The sequence below is a fragment of the Danio rerio genome, chromosome 1 (genome assembly GCF_052040795.2).
Source record: "Danio rerio strain M-AB ecotype USA chromosome 1, GRCz13ab, whole genome shotgun sequence".
Lineage (NCBI taxonomy): Eukaryota > Metazoa > Chordata > Actinopteri > Cypriniformes > Danionidae > Danio > Danio rerio.
Window position 1 is genome coordinate 19,958,975 of NC_141021.1, and position 18,923 is coordinate 19,977,897.

General features: G+C 41.7%; 1 protein-coding gene across 4 annotated transcripts in view; it reads right to left on the reverse strand.

Annotated features, from left to right (window-relative positions):
• The window catches only part of klhl5 (kelch-like family member 5), a 132,124-nt gene that overhangs the window by 82,807 nt on the left and 30,394 nt on the right, over positions 1-18,923 (reverse strand). The window contains exon 1 of one of the 4 annotated variants that reach the window (XM_087235992.1): positions 4,652-5,347. The exons of 2 other annotated variants lie outside the window; for them this stretch is intronic. In XM_087235992.1, coding sequence (XP_087092118.1) covers positions 4,652-5,220 — 569 coding nt within the window. In that variant the 5' untranslated portion in view covers positions 5,221-5,347. 4 annotated transcript variants of the gene reach the window in all.

Here is an 18,923-nt window from a genome sequence, read left to right on the forward strand (position 1 = left end):
GTTATCTCTTTTCCTGGTATAAACTGTGAGGAGCAGAAGCAATAGGTTTAATCTATCGTCTCCAAGGTGATGAGTGACTAAGTGCCTTTCAGAGCTGCACCGCATCCTTCACTCTCTCTTTCTTTCTTTCTCTCTCATATATAAAAAAGTCTAGTAAACACAAGCGCTCACACAGAGAATAAAGCTCACAGAACAGCCAAACAAGGAACAATGCTGCTGGCACATATTAATACTGTAGGTCATTACTAAGAGTCTGTCACAGAATGAGTTGTCAAAGCCGTGGGTCTTACACAAACACCAAGTCTCTTTTTCCGCAATCCCATGATGCACTACAGTGCACTAGCTCTAAAGTCTGTTTTGTGTTTTTATCCTTCACGTTATCGCATTACAATTTCACAGCTGTTTATCACGCTAAAGATCTGTGAAGGGAAATTATGCACAATTTATGTACACATCACTTCCTCACTGAAGATGAGAGCGTTTGGTGGACGTTACATCATAATCGCTCCACTACGAGTGAGGGAGCTACAGTAAAGCATCACATGTGAGATAACAAGTTTTCATGTCATCGTGATGCAACAAAAGGATCGTTAATATATAAAAAATGCTCTGTCACACACTGATAGTTCAGCAAAAATGCTGTTTTGAGATGTATGGCAAACGATGGCAAAAGTACACACATCCTTTACTCAAGTAGAAGTATACGTACTCATGTTTAAAGGGATTCTGGTAAAAGTACTGACTACACTTTTGTACTCAAGGAAAAGTACGGCCTGAAATATGTACTTAAGTAAAAAGTATTTATTACTACACTATACCTGTTTTAGTTTCACAGTAACTACACTGCACATCATGTATACAAAATAACTTTCTCATTTGTTTGTAAAATTTTGTGTTTTGAATTTTTAGCAGCAAAGTAGCTAAGCAACATTACTGCAATATTGTACAACAACACTGCTCAAAAAGTTGTTATGTGTATCATACCTGGACACAACACTTTAATAACTGGCTTTAAGCTTTAAGAACTTTAGGAAAGCTGTTAAGAACAAGAGCTGTCATTTTCATGCATATATTTTAAAAGAGTGGTTCTCAACTGGTTTGGGCATGGGACCCACATTTTTACATGGTCATCAAGCCGTGACCCAAAATTTTTGGAACTATAATATAGTTTTAGGAATTATAATTCATTTGTATTTATTTGTTAACATTCAAAAGTACTGAGATAAATCCTAAGAAAATCACCAAGACTTACAAATAAACAATATTTTATTGCTGTCATTTAAAGAAATATATGAAATTAAAGAAATATTACAAAGTAAAAGCGACAAATACTTTAAACAGTGGTTAAGGTTAAAAAAAAAAAGTTCAGTTACATTAACTAAACTAAACTGTTAATAAAACATTAACACTGATCCTGGTTAACAGAACAAACAAGCAAATTAAAGCTCTTCTGCTATTGTGTGGGCTTTCTTGGGCTTTGCTACACGGTGAGCACAGTAAGATGCGCAGAATGCCTGTACTTGTTTTGAAAATGAAGATGTTAGCCACTCTTGTGATGCCCTCAGCTATTGGAGTCGTCTTTGAAAACAGTCTGCAGGTTTGTCCTTGCAAATGGGATGTTTGGTTTCTAAATGTCATTTTAATTTAGAAGGTTTCATGCTCTCTTGTGAGAGCACCTCACTACATATGACAATATTTTTTTTTGCATTGTGCTAAAGCTGCTTCGTTTTCTTCAAACAGCAACAATCATGCAGCTGATATCATTTGTTTATTTGTTTTTAGTGTATATTTTAGATAAAAGCTATTAATGCTGTAACACATTTTTGCGTCATCATTTTTCTCATGATAAATTCCTAATCCTTTGCATTATATTTTTATTCATAAATGACCTAGTATAGTTTTGATGTTCTAAAATAATTCTCTAACAACAATCTATCTAACACATTTAAATGAAGACTAAAGTGTATATAATACACAGTTGAAGACAGAATTACTAGCCCCCCTGAATTATTCACCCCTCGTTTATTTTATCACCGATTCCAAGACAGGACTGTTTGTTAAATGTTTGCAGCATATTTTTTTAAGTGAAGTTTATTTATAAACTAATTTCGAGAGGATCACGTGCTTATGATTGCTTGCAGCCAGCCCTGCATTCTTCAATTTATGATTCGCCAATCAGACGATTTCTAAGCCACTATACATACAGTACCCTCAGTTCCATATAACAGCCATCTTCGTTTTGAAGAATCCTGGTTTGATGATCTTATGAGCTAAGCGCTCTCTCCCGGGACAAGGGAGAGGGATATGAGGGATATGAAAAATTCCCAGACTACACCAGCTACAACAGCAGCATGGCTTCACACATAAGTATATGCACAAATTTGTATTTTTTGTCATATTACGATTTTTTACAACAAACAAGCACATTTTAATAAACTCATAACGGCGTTCATGTTTTGTCGTCATGCTTAAAAAAAAATGCCAAATAACACCCCTTAAATTTCTATACTCCATAATAATAACTCCTGTATAGTAGCCCCACAACATTCTGTCACTCAATGACACTGGAATCCCCTGTCAGAAATGTCTAGTGGCTGCGAATGACCTTTTTACAGAGTCTGGTATGATGTTAACGTTGTTTTCGTGTGTTCACATAGATGAATTTTGCCACATTATATCGTTATGATAACATGATATATGCCTTCAGTGATTTCCTGAAGACAAATGCCAAAAAATAATGCAACTGGAATGTCTACAGCAGTCGTGATCAATGCCATATGCTGTGCAACGTGTGCAGGTGTTGTAGTGCTGTTCTATTTCTTAGAGGTAAATTTTAAAGCCCTTCACCTTCACACTCTGTTTCAGCAGCCAAGGGGAAAGGGTAGGGGTACAAAAATAAAATTGGGATTTGGCCTTACAGTCTTCTGGGGAACTGTGAGCGATGTATTTTCCATGAAATTATGAAAATTGATGATCTTGTCAAGTTTTAAAATGGTTGCAAAAGCAGTTTCTAAATTAATTTAAGTCCCATATTACATTTTTAGTACTCTGGAGGCAAACAATAATGATTGCGCGAGGAACAAAAAGCTAAATCTGGAATTCAGCCCAATATGTGAACAATTTATTTTGATCGGCTCTTGTTATGATATCAAGTTCTAATTCATAAAACTCAGATGGTTGCATTTTCCAAAAAGTGTTGTACGTTGAGAGTAATGATTTTTAAGATATGCACAAAAAACAATGATAATTTTGGAAAGTGCAGCCATGAATGATTTGATTACCAATCAAAATGAGTCAGCTTAGATATTTCGAATTTTAAAAGGGCTAGTTACTCATATGAAAATGTTCTATTTGCTATTAAATTATTCATCTCCAAGCCTTCCGAGATATAAGACTTTTTTATTTTGTTTGTTTTGTTTTGTTTTGTTTTGTTTTTTGGCTGTGGTCCTTGTTGTTTCATGAAATGCAAGTCAACGGCTACTGACACTTTTATGAAATGAATCAAATAACTGGTTTAAGAAACTGAACAATATTAGGGCAAAAAATCATACAGATATGAAAAGACATATTCATTCCATCATTTATTCATTAATTTTACTTCAGCTTAGTCCCCTTATTCAACTGGGGTCACCACAGCGGAATGACCCGCCAACTGTTCCAGCATATGTTTTATGCAAAGGATGCCCTTCCAGCCTCAATCCAGTACTGGGAAACACCCATACATTCTAACATTTTCACACACACACACTCATACACTACGGCCAATTTAATTTATCTAATTCATCTACACCGCATGTCTTTGGACTATAAGGGAAACCGGAGCACCCGGAGGAAACCCACGCAAACACGTGATAACATGTAAATATTAACATGATAACATGCTAAACGCAAACTGCCCCAGCTGGGACTCGACCCAGAGACCTTGCTGCGAGGAGACAGTGCCACATCTGACATATCATACAGTACAGGCCAACTTCATAATAGCAACAGGACACATTCAAATGAGACATATGCTAAAAATCTCTGCCAACCTGAGCTTGTCAATTCAAAGGTGTGGTGCAGTTTTATCCAAGTGGTCCATTTCTGTTCCTTTCTAATCATGATTTCTGCCTCTATGTAAGTTTCCCTGCTGTGTGACAAATTAAATGTACATACAGTTCTTTACTTATTATGAGGTATATGAGGTGAAGGAATGTCACACTGCAAAACCTTAGACACAATCACTCACAAAAAGAAAAAAACATGTCAACTGCCCAGTTGATGAATTAAACACTCATTTTAGAGCACCATACGCAATCTTATGAATTATGCAGCAAATATAATTCTCCATGATACATTAAATAAAGCTGCACAACTGATAAAAGACAGATATTCTGCAACTATAGAATGAAAATAATTAAAAAAGAAATAAATCACATTGCTGTGATTACAATGAATTATGTTTGTGTAAATGTAGTCTGTGTATTTAAAAGTACCACAATCATTATTTATAATACAGTGTAAAGAAACAAAGGGGAGGGATCGTGGAAACATAGTTTTATCGTAATAGAGAACAGCTGGCAATGCATCTGTTGTGGAGTGGTACCAGTTCGGTACAAGCGCCCTGCTGTGCTCACATGGAACCACACCAGTAACAAACACACTTCCATACCTGCACGAGCTGGAGTCAGACTCCACGTTATTATTGTTCTCCTCGTCTCCAGGGCCAGAGGCGTCTGGTGCCCGCGTGTACTGCTGCTTTTGCGGCTGCTGCTGCTGCTGCGGTTGCTGCGGCTGCTGCTGGAGCGGCTCCAGGCTCTCACTGGAGCGCGAGTGAACCGGGAATACCCAAGGCGCCGGCGGGGAGCTCCTGCACTCCTGCTGGCTCATAGACCGAGGACACGCGGTGCCACTGATCACCACCGCCGCCGCTGAGTGTCCGCTGTTTGGACCCGAATCTCCAAACTTTCGACTGTTGTTAATGTTGGAGGATAAGTTGCCGTTACTCGAGCTGGCACCGGCGGCGGCGTTGGAGCTACTGCAGCCGCCGAGGGAGGGCTGATCACCGCCGGATGAGGCGCCTCCGTTCCCCCGGCTGCTGTTGCCGCTACCACCGCTGTTGCTGAAGAGATCTCCCGAAGGCTGGTTACCGGGGGAAGGTGGGGATGTTGGGTGGCCGAACCATCGCCAGCGGATGCGCAGGATCTGTTTCACGTCAAAGTCTTTCCTGGAATTCGACATTCCCGAGACTCCAGTAACGGGAGACGCGGGGATGGAACGACGAGCCTCGTGATCCGTGATTGTCTTGGTAACGGAGCACGCGAGCACTGCTGGAGAAGATCACGGAGGCGACGAGTAGAGTGAGAATGAGTGCGGATGGGAAGAGGGAATCACACCTCTCTCTCTCTCTCTCTCTCTCTCTCTCTCTCTCTCTCTCTCTCTCTCTCTCGCACACAAGTCAAACGTAGCCTAATAGCCTATGTGCGGTACTAATGACCCAATATGTACAAGAAAGAAAAAAAATATTCAAATTAACATCCGCCAGCCAAATGTCAAACCAGTAAGGCGTTATTTCGTTGATAGGATCATTACACGGTGATGAAAAATTCTTGTAAATTGTGAGTGCCTCTAAGATGTTAATATAAATATAATGACATTTTAACTAACTTAGATTATTACAAAACACATTTCTGTTTAAGAAAGGAAAGGAATGTAAACAATAAACAAGGTCCTAATGTATTTCCTGTTTTACATTTTTAAATATTGATAGCTTCCAAAAATCCAAAAAGGTCCACATATTGATAAATAATGTTATGATAACTGTTTTAACATGTAGATATTATTAAATTTCCTTTTGTTACAGTTATGAAATAGTACGGTAAGAAGCAGGAAATGTTCATGGGCCAATGATATTACCACATTGAAATGGTCTATAAGCAAGTGTTTTATTTTTATTAAGTCACAGGGTCTTTCCAAACTTGCAGTCTTTGCACTTGACCACTTACTGTAAAGTAGCCTACATGATATCTAGATGACGTTTTTGCACTGTTTGGTCCAAGTAGGTGTAAAGAGTAGGTGTGAAGAATCCAAAATAGCATTCCTACATATTTATGTAAAAAAAATAAGCAATAAGCAAAAAATGCAAAAGTACTATTTTAAAAGGTATCACCAGAGACGGCGCAAACTTGATTTGGGGGCCCTAAGCAATTCCAGGTATGGGGCCCCAGCATTTTTGTTTTTCTTTTTATATATTTAAAGGTTTTTTTATTTATTTATTTTTTTATATATTTAAAGGAAACTTGTTCTTGCAAATTTAAAACTAAAAGCAACAAATTCACAAATAAAAAAACAAGTTCACAAACTATGTTCAGCAGGGGTGTCCAAACTCTGTCCTGGAGGGCCAGTGTCCTGCAGATTTTAGCTCCAACTTTTAGTCTCAACACACCTGCACAGATGTTACTAGAAAGTCTTATTAAAAGCTTGATTAGCTAGCACAGGTGTGTCTGATAGGGGTTGGAACTAAACTTTGCAGGACCCCAGCCCTCCAGGACAGAGTTTGGGTACCCCAATGTACAGTTAATTGGCCATTTTTTGAGATTAGATTTTAATAGTAATAATAATAATAACAACACTTAAACAAATTTAATTCAATTTTGATTCAATCCATCAAACTAATCTTTTCACAATTTTTCATATGAATTGGCTAATTGCTGTTTGTGAATCAATTGCTGTTTGAGTCTCTAGAAATCTCCAGTAACACCTTAAAACATTTGCTGGTCGCTTTTTTTTAATTTTTAGGGGGTCTGAAAAGTCGCTAAGTTGGTTACACTGAATGAAAGTGTGTTGATTGAAGAGCTCACACCATTAACGAGGGATGTTACATTATTCATGGGGGCCCCCAGTTTTGAAAAGAAGCAATAACATTAAAATCTTAACAGTTATAGACAGATTTTACAAAATATGATAGAAAATGTATAAAAGAGCGCACTTTAGGTTACTATAGGTTTCTTGGCATTGGTGGGGCCCCCCTAATACCTTAGGGCCCTAAGCGGCTGCTTACCTCCCTTTTTGGTAAAGTTCGCCCCTGACCAGAGTGACAGCTTTTGTACATTTGTTTCAGCCATGCTCTTTATAGAATGTAATTTAATAAAAACATCAACAGCGCTTCAGTGGAGATCGTGGAGAGTAACAAATCCCACCTGGTGGAGAACCTCATCTAGTCCCTCAACACCGGCTCCATGCCAAAAAAGGCCCAGAAAGCATCTCTACTTTCTGAGAAAGGCACAGCTTCAACCACACATCCTTACAACCTTCTACAGAGGAACCATCAAGAGCATCCTGAGCAGCTGCATCACTGCCTGGTTTGGGAACTGCACCGTATCAGATCGCAAGACACTACAGCGGATAGTGAGGACGGCTAAGAAGATTGTCGGAGTCACTTTCCTGTCTGATGGACATTTACAGCACACATTGCATCAGAAAAAGCCATCAGCATTGTGGCTGACCACACACACCCCTCACACACTCTCTTCACTCTGCTGTAATCTGGAAAGAGATACAGAAGCATTCAGGCTCTCACAGTTTCTTTTCACAAGCTATCAGACTTCTAAACATGAAGAAACTGGACTGATACACACACACACACACACAATTTACTGACAAGAACAATATTTGCACAACTGCTATTTTTACATTACATCTCAAATGACAAATGTTTACATGTGGAGTACTTATATCTAATCCAATATTTGCACAACATCTGTAGTTTACTGGTGGGCGTTACTGTTTCTTGTCCTGTCTTATTTGCACTAATTTCTTATTCTTATTTTTATTTTTGGGTCATTATCACCAGAGGTGTAAAGTAACTAATTACAAATACTCAAATTACAGGAATTGTAATTTACTAAGCACTTTTAAAAATGTTCACTTTTACTCTCACTTGATTACATTTTTAGTGCTGTATCTGTACTTTTACTCCACTACTTTCCTTCAATCTGCAGTCACTACTTTATTATTTCTTGTCTATTAGAAAAATCAGTCCTGTAATTCCTGTCTAATTAAATCACACATAGAAGGTAAATCACATCATAATGAACAGACTCAAGACATGGGAGATTTATAAATGCAGCAAACTGTTTGGAAGTATCAAAAGTGTCCAAAAAGATGCCCTAAATCTTTACACGCATTGACCCCGAGATCGTTTAGATGCATGTCACTGATGAGAAGATGACAGATGTTTGCTGTAAAATTATTTTATTTTATTCTTCTACATTTTTATAGTTGTGCACAGTCCTGTGTTATATTGTCAATTCATGTTGTTTGATGTAGCACCTTGGTCCTGGAGGAACATTGTTTCGTTTCACTGTCTAAATCATATATTGTTGAAATGACAATAAAGCCAACTTGACTTGACTTATAAAATTAAACAATGTCTGCATCGTGTATATATTTATAAAAAGACATCAGAGGAAATTAATATTTATATCTACATTAACCATTACGTATAGTCACCGCTCACACCCACACAGTACTTCTAAGGTAATCCAATGAAACACTCCAGCATTGCACATCCGCAAAGATTCCAGCAACACTGCTCCACCAGCATCGCCCCTAGAGTCTCAAGGTAACCTTTATTTTCAACCCACTTAAAAAATTAAAACCATGACAAATACACCACCTTGCCATTACAGCCCACACACACACCTCTCACATTTAGCCTGTTGATTTCTTGACCTTTTCCACTTAGTACTCACTTAGTCAATGGAAATACAAACCAGACAACTGCTCTACAAAATCAATACAGCACATTAAAGCTCAATACCCTTTGCACACACATTTGTCAATACCACAACTGCACACTTTCACAGGAAATGGGCAAGCTAAGCAAAAAGATGTTGACGAGGAGGGTGGGGGGTAATGGCAGAAAAATGTGACAGAAATTAATGTGAGTAAAGGAATTAATGAAGTATGAAAGAGATAAAGAGAAGATTAAAAGATCTTCATTGCGTTTCATTTATACACAGTTATGCAAAACTATGTCCATCTGCCATGCAAAAACAAACATCTGTACTACTCGCCTTGCTGTCTGAAAAGAAAAAGAAAGTAAACAGAAGAGGGAAGGAGGAGTTTTGATTCTATAGCTTTAGTATTTCCCTGTTTTAATTTCATTTCTGTATAAGAGTGAATGTGATGCCAACCATCCATGGCGATGTGCAGACTGAGACAGAAAGGGCAAATCGTTCACAGAAACATCAGCAGAGAGTTTGGTCTCGATTCTGCCCATGCAAACCACAACAGAGAGCTGGAATTTCTGCCGGCTTTTGTAACATTATTCACAGATGTTGGCTCTAAAGGCACATCAAATAAACACAGCCAGACCCACGTGCCTTGAGTGCCCCAGACAAGCAGCACAACGTCAGTATGCCAGCCGAGTGGAGACCGGGATTCTTTCTTTTTATCATTATGTCCCAGAAAATCACTGGTTTAGAGCTGAATCATGTTCATCAAGTCAACCAAATACAAACCACATAATGCAAAAGAGGCTGATTTTAGAGCATCTTACCCATAATGTTTCCCAAATATAGCTTAAGCCTGAAATAAGCGCTTTCCCTGAAAGATCTGCATGATAGAAAAACATCCTTTAAAAATAAAAAGAATGAGTCTTGTCCTCATGCTGTTCTAAATGTGTGTGGAATTCTTTCGAAGGAATATTTCTGCTGCCCTCATCTTCATAAAGCATGGCCACACAAGTTCCTAAAAGAACAAAACAGCTCTACTGACCTTATTTTTCATTTAAGAGTGGGAGCAACCATTGCAACCTAATTGTGTCGAGACATCCAGTCTCATTCTATTCCATTCGTTATTAGCTGTACAAAAAACATGGTATGCCGCTTAGTTACAAACATTTATTCCTTATCATATTGTTTTAATTTTCATTTTAACTTCATGACGGTGGATCATTCCGACCCCTGATATAAAAGGGAATAAGATGATGGTGTGAGGAAAGGAGTGAGTAGTCATGAAAACGCTGGTTTGCTGAGCAAGTAGTTTGTCGAGCTTACTTCAGCATTGCAACATAAGGTGAATAAATATGATTTAATGTCATACCAAATGGTGTGTGACAAGGTGGGGTGCGTTTCATGCAGTTTGTGACCCCCTCCAAGTCTTTAAAAACTCCAAAAAAACTTTGCATTTGACCATACAGGTGCGGATACATCTGTACCAGCTTTGCTCCTTAACTCTTCAGTGTATTGATGTGGATAGTGTTGTTGATTTGGATGTTCTCCTGTCTGTTTTTTTTTTTTTTTTTTTTTTTTTTTACAAATTATGGTCTGACCCCCTGTGAATGAGAAACAAATCAGGGGGAAAATTGCATGTCAAAGGAGAAAAGGTATAAACGGAGGTTGGAACCAGTTGCAAATAATGATTAAATAATTCTTAGTGTTTAAAGCTTTATGGGTAAGAAGTAATATTTTAAAATCAATATGGAACTTAACAGACAGACAGTGTAAGGAGGATAAAATTGGGGTGATTTGACCGTATTTTCTAGACCTGGTAAGAACTCTGGCAGCTGCATATTGCAGTAGCTGAAGTTTATTAATAGAGGAGACTGGGCAGCCAGCAAACAGAGCATTACAGTAATCCAGTCTAGAAGTCATAAAAGCATGGACTAGCTTTTCTGCATCTGAGGTGGATGGCAAACTTTGTAACTTAGCAATATTTCTGAGATGTAAGAAAGGCAGTTTTTGTGATTGATCTATTATTTTGGGTGTTTTTTAATTTGTTTGGGTGGGTTTTGGATGGCTTATAGGCTTAAAAAGTTGGCTGTATCTGGCAACACCAGTTGAATTATTACATCTCTGTTGCAAATTATATATAAAGCAACATTACAAACACAATTCACACCATGCGACTTTTAGTCAGAGGTGACTTGTTTTCCAAAAAGTATGATATACAGAACACTTTTGTGTGGGAAACAAAAAGCATTCTGAATATTATTCAAACGACTTCAGTTGTGTTTCATAAAAGAAAGTCAAAGGTGTTTACAGTAACATGATAGCACGAAAAATAATGTCAGGATTTTGAGTTTTGGGTGAACTGTCACTTTAAAGAAACACATTTGTGGCAGTTGTGTACGTGGGAGGAGATTAATACAAGGAGGAATTTAATGCTGTCCCAGAGTGCTTTGTTCCCTGACAGCACCGCTGCGCTTCTGTCAGCTGGAACGGAGACTGCGGTGAATAAAAACACAGGTCTCAGGTCAGTAGTCATACTAGCTTCAAAGGAAGAGTCAATGGCGACCCTGTGATGGTCAAAGCTTTATTTCATACTGATTCAGGTCTGGAAAAAGCAAGCCTGACAGGAGTGTTAACCTCTGTATGCGTGATCATAAATACACACACACATACACACACACTCACGTATACAGACATACTGTTGTCAGTGAGTTTTATGGCTAGTGCTGCTGCATGAAACATTATTGAATGATGGGAAGGATGATTAAGCAATTTATTCTTTTATGGCCACTACTTATTTTCTCAAGGTTAATCCAATCCCTCTCTCCTTCTTTCCCTCTCCTTCTTTCCACCCCTTAATTTCATCTTTCATCTTTCCTGCATGTAAATCAAAACTGGGCAGCAAATATATCACAGGAACGGATGCTTGGAGGAGATTCTGGGCAGACTAATTCAGCTATCGCATGACTCAGCATTTCTTGGGGTATAAAAGGAGGTACACATGCAATACCCACAGGTGAGATGTGTGGAGTAAACAAAACAAACAAATGTTTAAGAAAAAGCATTTAAATGTCAAATAAATTGTCATGAAAATTGGCATATAAATGTCCAGTAGTGGATGTGTATCGATGTTATACTGTACATAGTTTTTAACATTTTAGTAAATATCCAATAATAATAATGGATTTTGCAGATCATATCTACTAAGAATGATGCTACCACATGAAAATGCATTTCATGTTGCAGATATAGACAGGGGTTCAGTATCAGCCAATCAGCTTGTGCCATATAATGATATGGTTGCTTCCATATTGCATGCAAAATCAGCTAGAGAGTTTCATAAAAGAATTGCATACATATACAGTATACAGAGCCCAAAATATAGCTTTTTTTATACATATGTCTGTCGAAAGCACTGCCTATCAAAGTATCTTTCTATTGATGTACGTAACGTATGCATGGCGCAAAAACTTTTAATACCTCTTCTGGCCTATAAGGGTTTGACTATGCACAGTCTCTCAAGTCTCCCTGGTACTTAATCTATTTGCAATCATATAAATAGGCATCCACTGTCACTATATCTTGTCACAAATCTGCTCTTCTCATGGCATGGTTGTTATAAATTATTTGATGCAACAAAATGCAGATGCTTTTTTTTTTTAGTGTGGGGCAATGTTTTTATTATTGTGATTAATCACATTATTTTTCTGCAATTAATTCATATACACAAAATTCAACATTCAATTTAATAATAATAAATTAATTTTAAATAAATTTTAAAAAATAATTAAATTTAAAATAATTTATTGCATCATTTGTTCCTTCATTCATTTTCCTTCAGCTTAGCCTCTGATTTACCACAGCGGAATGAACCACCAACTATTCCAGAATATGTTTTATGCAGCGAATGCCCTTCCAGTAGCAACCCAGTGCTGGAAAACACCCATATACTCTCATATTTACACTCACACACACTCATACATTACTGTCAATTTAGTTCATTCAATTCATCAAGCGTATGTCTTTGGTCTTTGGGGAGGTAACCCATGAGAACATGGGGAGAACATGCAAACTCCACATAGAAATGTCATTTGGCCCAGCCGTGACTCGACTAGAGACCTTCTTGCTGTAAGGCGACAGCACTAACCACTGAGCTACCATGCCGCGCTAATTTATTGCATATTTTTATGTATTTAAAAAGTTTGACACTTTTAATTAAGCTGTTTTATATAGCATTATCCCCTTTGCTAAAGAAAAATAAAATACTTATGACTGCAACTGATAATTATTGCGATAATGAATTATCTTTACAAAGTGTGTATGGTTACAAAAATCGTATGGGGTAATTTTCATGCTCATGATAATGCTGCACATGGAATTACCTTATATAACAACATGGTTTTACTCCAAACTCACTTCATAACTTCAGTCAAGTGTTTGAATGAAATCCTTCTCTGAGATGATTCAATGGTTTTGTGTGTATTAGTCACTCCGAATCAACAAAAATAGCTAAAACTGCAGTTGGTGATTGTCTTTAGAAACTATTTATGTTATTCTGGTTGAAAGTCTGGCGGTTCATTCCGCTGTGGGGAACCCTGATTAATAAAGTGTCTAAGCCGAAGAGAAAATGAATGAATGGATGGTTAAAAGTCTCTTCACATCCTGATAGCAATTATTAAATGAATTGATCCAAATGTATTTATACATATTAGCTGCGTCCGAAATTCCATACTTGCTAAAAACAGTATGTAAGCCGAGTAACAGTATGGTAGAAATACCTGAACCACCTACAGTACTACTTCCAGCGATATTCTGAAGAGTACATCTGATGCACGCAACACTATCCCATGATGCAACACGATAGAACTCATGAATGTGAGTAAGCAACACAACTAATGCGGGTAGGTCAAGTGATCATGACAAAATGGCAGATGTAATTAGTTCCATTCTACTCACATTCATACTGTATAGAGCGTACTTTTCTAATGGTTGAAAAGTAAATTCAAATGTAGTGCCTACTAAGTAGTAGGCAATTTCAGACACTTGTAATGTTCTGTGGAAGGTGTAGGTCAAAGTAAAGTTCATCCAATCAAAACGTTCAGACCAAAAAATGATGGGCTGTCCTGATGTCCCTGCCTATCGAAATATGTAAATGCATACGTCTAAGTGTCCTGTTTGGGTAGAAAGGATTATGTCATAAGCACGTTCGCGGACGCAGTTCAGTTCAGCAAACATCAACATCCTGCCTTCTTTTTTAATTTAGGTTAGGTTTTGTATTTTAATTACTAATTGTACTATAGAGTTTTCTCTCTGGTGAATATTACATGATGTATTGTAGTGATGTTGTTAGGAGATGTGTCTTTGGATGGCGATTTGCAGGGTGGGTGTTATTATCACCAGGGGTCTGTTCTTCGTACATAGATTACTCAATTAGCTAGATTTGGTTATTGACGATTTGACACGATCCAGGATTGTTTTGTTCTCCAAAACTCATCGGAGAGTTGTTGTCATAGCAACAGTTATGGTAGCTGGGAGCAGGTTTATTTCATATAAACAGGATTAGATCAGGGGCCTCATGTATCAACGCTGCGTACGCACAAAAACTTTGCGTACGCCAAGTTTCACGCTCAGAATCGCTCACGTTTGGATTTACTAACAATAAACTGAACGTGGGAATGTGCGCAGGTTCACGGCAGCTTTCTGGCAGGCGTACGCACATTTTTTGTGCGTGTCTGTTTTATTTCCATTGGCGACTCCTAGAGGCAGTTGTGTTAAATTCTTCTCTACAAAGTGTCTGAGCCTTGCAATGGCAGCTGTATGAGACGGGTTCATATAGTAGGTATGTAAGATTTCCATACCATACAGTTGACCAGCTAAACATTAAAGCACAATTTGCAGCGGTCGCCTGTTTTCCCAATGTAATCTGAGCAATCTACTGCACACACATTGCTATAAAGACACTATCTAAAGATGAATTTGCATGCGTGAATCAGAAACATTTCCATTCAATAAATGTGCAAATAAAATATGATGCACAAACTTATTGATGATTCCTACTTGTCTTTCTCGTGATAAATAGTGGGCAAAATCTGATATGTAGCGGGGAAAAAAAGAAGAAAGAATTCATTAGACGCTGGATTCGAGCCGAGTTTATGCTAGAACGTGTCAGTACATGATCACATGCTTCTTATGAGGTGCGCCACTGAGACTGCTAAGGGTACTGCAACATTTTACAGATATAAACCACACTATTTCTTTTTTAAATGCACTCAGTGCGATGTTCAGACCCAACTGTGTTAACCGTACCAGCTAAACTCTCCCACTCTATTTTTTTCTTTTGTTGTTAATTCCGGAGAACAAACTTGCAAATAACACTGCTTTTCTCCGGTCTACCTCCGAAAGCAGCACCTCCAATTCACATTCTGTTCAAAGTTTCTCTTTTTGTTTGATTTTGCCATTGCTTTTTCGTTGGGTTTCATAGTCATTAGCATATTCATACTGGGGAGGAGGCAGGGAGGGGTTTTGCGCTCGTGCATGTTGCGCTCAGTTTCACGTTCATTCGGATGCACAAAAGAATATGCGTGAGATTCGGCGTACGCAGTGTTTCATACATCTGAATTTTTTTCTGCGTACGCACATTTACAGCTTTGTGCGTACGCAACAAGTGTGCCGCAAGCCTGCGTTTGAGTGAAGGTCTCGGCCGTTAGATCGCCCCCTGGGGGCTGGCTGCAGTACAAGTCATAAAGCCCACCTCCTCCGTGTTAATGAAGGAGACTTGAGCCCAAACAAAAAAAATTATTACACTTGCAATAAAATGTCCCGAAAGATGGTTCTGGTGGATTAAGGCACTGGTTATTGTGCTGAAATAGGTGCAGATCTTCATTTTTGTAAACAGTTTGTTTTTAGCAGTAATTTAATGCTGGGCGTGTCATCGTGATTGACAGCTGTGATTGACAGTTTCTCAAAGGAGACCGTCTGAGCTTCGGCAGGAGACTGAAGTGTTATTATTCAATTTCTGTGTTATTTTATCATGACAAAATGAGTTCAGCAGTAAACTACAGTTCCCCTTCGGTTGGGGAACTTCAGTGCCATAAGTGGATGAAATCCACGATGGGAGGATTCGGATCAGAAGCCGCTTGTCTGAAAGAGTATTGAACGGGCCAATGAATGAAATTAATTGGCAGCGTAAGCCTGCGCAGGTGCGCTGCATATGCAATTATCTCAGCATATAAGCACACCTGATGCCAGCAGACGCTATCCTTTTCGCTTCAGAGACTTTCTGATCGAGTCGATGAGGGTTCCTCCTGCTGTGACCAGCGATTCTGAGCGAACGAGAGCATTCTCCCGGTCCAGAGTGTGTACACGCAGCGGCAGACGGTCGAGCTGGGTTTCTCCCTTGCCTGGCGTTCTTTGGGTCCGGTCCTCCAGAGCGGTGCGTATAAAGTTGCAAACTTCACAGAAAGAGCAACACAGTCGTGCAGCACGTCCTTTTCAGGACGGCGCTCCGACTGTGCGTTTCTGGATGCGGTGGTTTCCTGTCCTCGGATGATGGGCGCGGGCACTGCGTTACATGTCTGGGGGTCCAGCATGTTAATGCGCTGCTCGCGGGCAGTTCATGTCGTCATTGCGATGCCATGACTGTTGCGCAAGATCGCGGTTAGCCTTTGCAAAAGGGCGAACCACCCCAGTTGTCCCCTGCTCTGCAGCGGGCACTCGGGCAGATCTGAGGGTTTCAGCGAGAGATAATCCGTCGCCCACGTGCCCGCGGACCTCCCGCTCCTCTAAGCGCTCCATCCAAGCTTCGGGCGGGGGAAGCGATCCGTCTAACAGATGGTAGCCCTTACGCCCGATGACACCGGAGACGAGACGTCCACCGCGGCATCGGAGGGTGGGCTTTCATTGTCCGATGATGATCCAGACCCGCTCGCCCCCTTCGGGCTGGTGAGCGCTGTCACTACGGATCCTGAAACGGACATGTTAGCCGTGCTTTCCCGGGCTGCTTCGGCCGTGGGTTGGAGATGGTTTATCCCCCAGCTCCGCGGCCGGACCGACTAGAGGGGCGTTCCCTTCTTCCCGGAGGTGCACAGTAGGCTCACGCGGTCTTGAAAAGCACTTTTTTCTGCTCGTGCTGCGTGTCCCTCCACCCTCACCACTCTTGACGGTGGAACAGCCAGGGGGTATGTGGCGATTCCTCAGGTTGAGTGCGCGATGGCGGTCAATCCGCGCGGCGCCTCTTCTTGGCGGGGTCCGCCTCGTCTCCCATCCAAAGCATGTAAGTTATCTGCCTCCCTCAGAGCTAGAGCTTACATAGCTGCGGGCCAGGCTGCTTCCGCCTTGCATGCGATAGCCACCTACCAGCGCTACCAAGCGCAGGCTCTGGCCGAGCTGCACGAGGGTGGGTCCAACCCAGGCTTACGAGCTTCGCACCGCCGCCGACTTAGCTCTTCGGACTACTGAGTCCGCTGCGTGTGCGTTGGGGAGGACGATGTCCACATTAGTGGTCCAGGAGCGCCACCCCTGGCTGATATGCAAAGTACGCTTTCTTGACTTCCCCATATCCCCAGCCAGGTTCGGCGACACTGTCTGTGAATTCATCCAGGAATTCAAGGCGGTGAGAGAGCAGTTGGTGGGTGATGTCTTATCGGCGGTCCGTAGCCCGCTCCGCCCGCCGTGCCATTCATACCCGCTCCTCGCCGAAGGCGCCCGCCTACGAGAGCTGCTCCGCCCCCGCACACGCCTCCGGCGAAGCGAGCGCGTCGGGCACCTCGGAAGCAGGCAGCCCCCCTGCCCAGAACGGTCTCCTTTCTCCCACCCCTCGAGCCCCCCCTCCGGAGCTCGGGTACGGAGTGAGAGCAAATATCTCACCTCTGCACATGTACCCCACTGCTGGTACGTCAGCGATTGTAGCGATGAGTCCATTAGCGAGAGCTCTGCCTGCCTGGTTAGCGTGGGCCAGCTCTTCGCGGTGGCTCATACGCACAATCAGACTCGGCTATGCGATTCAGTTCGTGAAACGGCCCCCCAAGTCTCGGGTGTGTATTCACCAGGGTCAGCCCCCTGTCCGCCCCTGTCTTGCGAGAGATTGCTGTCCTCGTGGCGAAGGATGCAATCGAGCCGATCCCTCCAGCCGAGATGGAGAGCGGGTTTTTACAGCCCTCACTTCATCGTGCCAAAAAGAGTGGTGGGTCACGGCCAATCCTAGATCTGCGCGTTTTGAACCGCTGTCTGCACAAACTGCCGTTCAGAACGCTCACGCAGAAGCGCATCCTCCGGTGCGTTCGTCCTCTGGGTTGGTCTGCAGCATTAGACCTGATGGACGCGTATTTTCATGTCTCCACTCTTCCTTGCCACCGTCAGTTCTGCGGTTTGCGTTTGAAGGTCGAGCTTGGCAATACAAAGCCCTACCCTTCGCGCTCTCTCTGTCTCCGCGGGTCCTCACCAAGCCCACCTGTTGGGGTTTCAGGTCAACCGAGAAAAGAGCAAACTCGCCCCCGTGCAGAGGATCTCTTCTCTCGGGCTGGAGCTGGACTCAGTCACCATGGCAGCGCCCCTCTCCGGAGAGCGCGCTCAGCTGATGCTGTACTGTCTGAGAGAGCTCGACAGTAAAATAGTGGTCCCACTGAAATTATTTCAGAGGCTCCTGGGGCATATGGCATCTGCAGCCGCTTCATGCCGCTCGGATTACTCTATATGAGACCACATCAGCACTGGCTTCATGATCGAGTCCCCAGATGCGCATGGCACGCGCGCGCGCGCGCACACCGAGTCTCTGTTACTGCGCTGTGTCGCCGCGCCCTCAGCCCCGGGAGCGACCCCTCGTTTCTACAGGCCTGGGTGTCTCTGTCTCCGCGGTGTGTGTGTTTTCCCCAGTGAGCCTGCTCGCGCAGTTACTGTGCAAGGTCAGGGAGGACGAGGAACAGGTTCTGCTAGTTGCGCCCCTTGGCCCAACCGGACCTGGATATCAGAGCTCTCACTCCTCGCGACGGCCCTCCCCTGGCGGATCCCTTTGAGAGAGGACCTACCCTCTCAGGGACAGGGCCTCCACGTGTGGTCCTTAGACGCGAGGAAGACTTAGGTAACCTACCGACTGCGGTGGTTAATACCATCACTCAGGCTAGAGCCCCCTCCACGAGGCGCGCCTACGCCCTGAAGTGGAGTCTATTCACTGAATGGTGCGTCTCTCGCAGAGAAGACCCCCGAAACTGCCAG